The sequence below is a fragment of the Tripterygium wilfordii genome, chromosome 3 (genome assembly GCF_013401445.1).
Source record: "Tripterygium wilfordii isolate XIE 37 chromosome 3, ASM1340144v1, whole genome shotgun sequence".
NCBI lineage: Eukaryota > Viridiplantae > Streptophyta > Magnoliopsida > Celastrales > Celastraceae > Tripterygium > Tripterygium wilfordii.
This window is the reverse complement of record NC_052234.1, coordinates 3,322,278-3,323,617: the sequence shown is the minus strand read 5'-3', so window position 1 is coordinate 3,323,617 and position 1,340 is coordinate 3,322,278. Positions and strand designations below refer to the sequence as shown.

Below are 1,340 nucleotides of genomic sequence, written 5' to 3'. Positions count from 1 at the left end.
AGCATTAAAAAAAATGCTGAGGTAATTCTTGCATGCATGGATGCGGGTCCCACTGAAGGGTTATCCATGAATTCTTCAAACTCTACGTATACTATATATTATGAGAAGTCAAAAGCAGAATAAGTCATGCACGTACATGTACAGTCGTTTGTTTATAAAAATAGAGCGAGTCAGATATTGCTGGCAGACAACATTGAACTTGTATCACACACACACGCGGCATAGCCTTTCTCAACCCCTATAAATTATTTCATACCTTGCATGCATTCTCCACCAATTCCTAATATCATTTCCTCTCTCAACTCTCTACTACTCCTCCTCCTCCTCCTTCAATATGACAACTTCAGCTATTCAACATTCTACTAATATTGGTGCTTTCATGTTGTTTCTCTTTATCATGAGCACAACATGCCAAGCCCAGCTTTCTTCAACCTTTTATGACAGTACATGCCCTAATGCACTCACTACCATACGTTCCTCAATAAGATCCGCTATCGCTAAGGAACGTCGAATGGCTGCATCTCTCATTCGCCTCCATTTCCATGATTGCTTTGTTCTTGGATGCGATGCATCCATCTTACTAGACGAGACCCCCTCAATCCAAAGTGAGAAGACTGCCCGTCCTAATGATGATTCTGTTAGAGGCTATGGAGTCATAGACAATGCCAAAGCTGAAGTAGAGAAAGCATGTCCTGGCGTTGTATCTTGTGCAGATATCATTACAGTGGCCGCCAGAGATGCGTCCGAATATGTCGGTGGTCCATCTTGGACTGTGAAACTTGGAAGAAGAGACTCAACCACCGCAAGCAGAACTTTGGCTGAAGGTGGAGACCTTCCTGCTTTTACAGACGGCCTTGAAGGACTTATAACATCCTTCAGAAACAAAGGCCTTAATGCAAGGGACATGGTTGCATTGTCAGGTTCCCACACAATAGGACAAGCTCAATGCTTCACTTTTCGCGATAGGATATACAACAACAACGCAAGCGACATTGATGCCGGATTTGCTAGCACTCGCAAGCGTGGCTGTCCAGCAAGTGGTGGCAGTGGCAATTTGGCACCATTGGATTTGGTAACGCCCAATTCTTTTGACAACAATTACTTCAAGAATTTACAACAACGGAAGGGACTTCTTCATTCTGATCAAGTTCTCTTCAGTGGTGGATCCACGGACAGCATTGTCAATGATTATAGCAAGAACCCCAACACTTTCAAGTCTGATTTTGCATCTGCCATGATCAAGATGGGAGATATTGGTGTTCTCACTGGTTCTGCTGGTCAGATAAGGAGGATTTGCAGCGCCGTCAACTAGACTTCCTCGTATTCTTTTTGTATATTGA

General features: G+C 43.4%; 1 protein-coding gene across 1 annotated transcript; it reads left to right on the top strand.

Annotated features, from left to right (window-relative positions):
- Window positions 1-324: 324 nt before the first annotated feature.
- On the top strand, window positions 325-1,340 carry LOC119995369 (lignin-forming anionic peroxidase-like). Its single transcript, XM_038841847.1, has one exon. It carries the CDS (start codon window positions 335-337, stop codon window positions 1,310-1,312), a length of 978 nt encoding a protein of 325 aa, XP_038697775.1. The 5' UTR covers window positions 325-334; the 3' UTR covers window positions 1,313-1,340.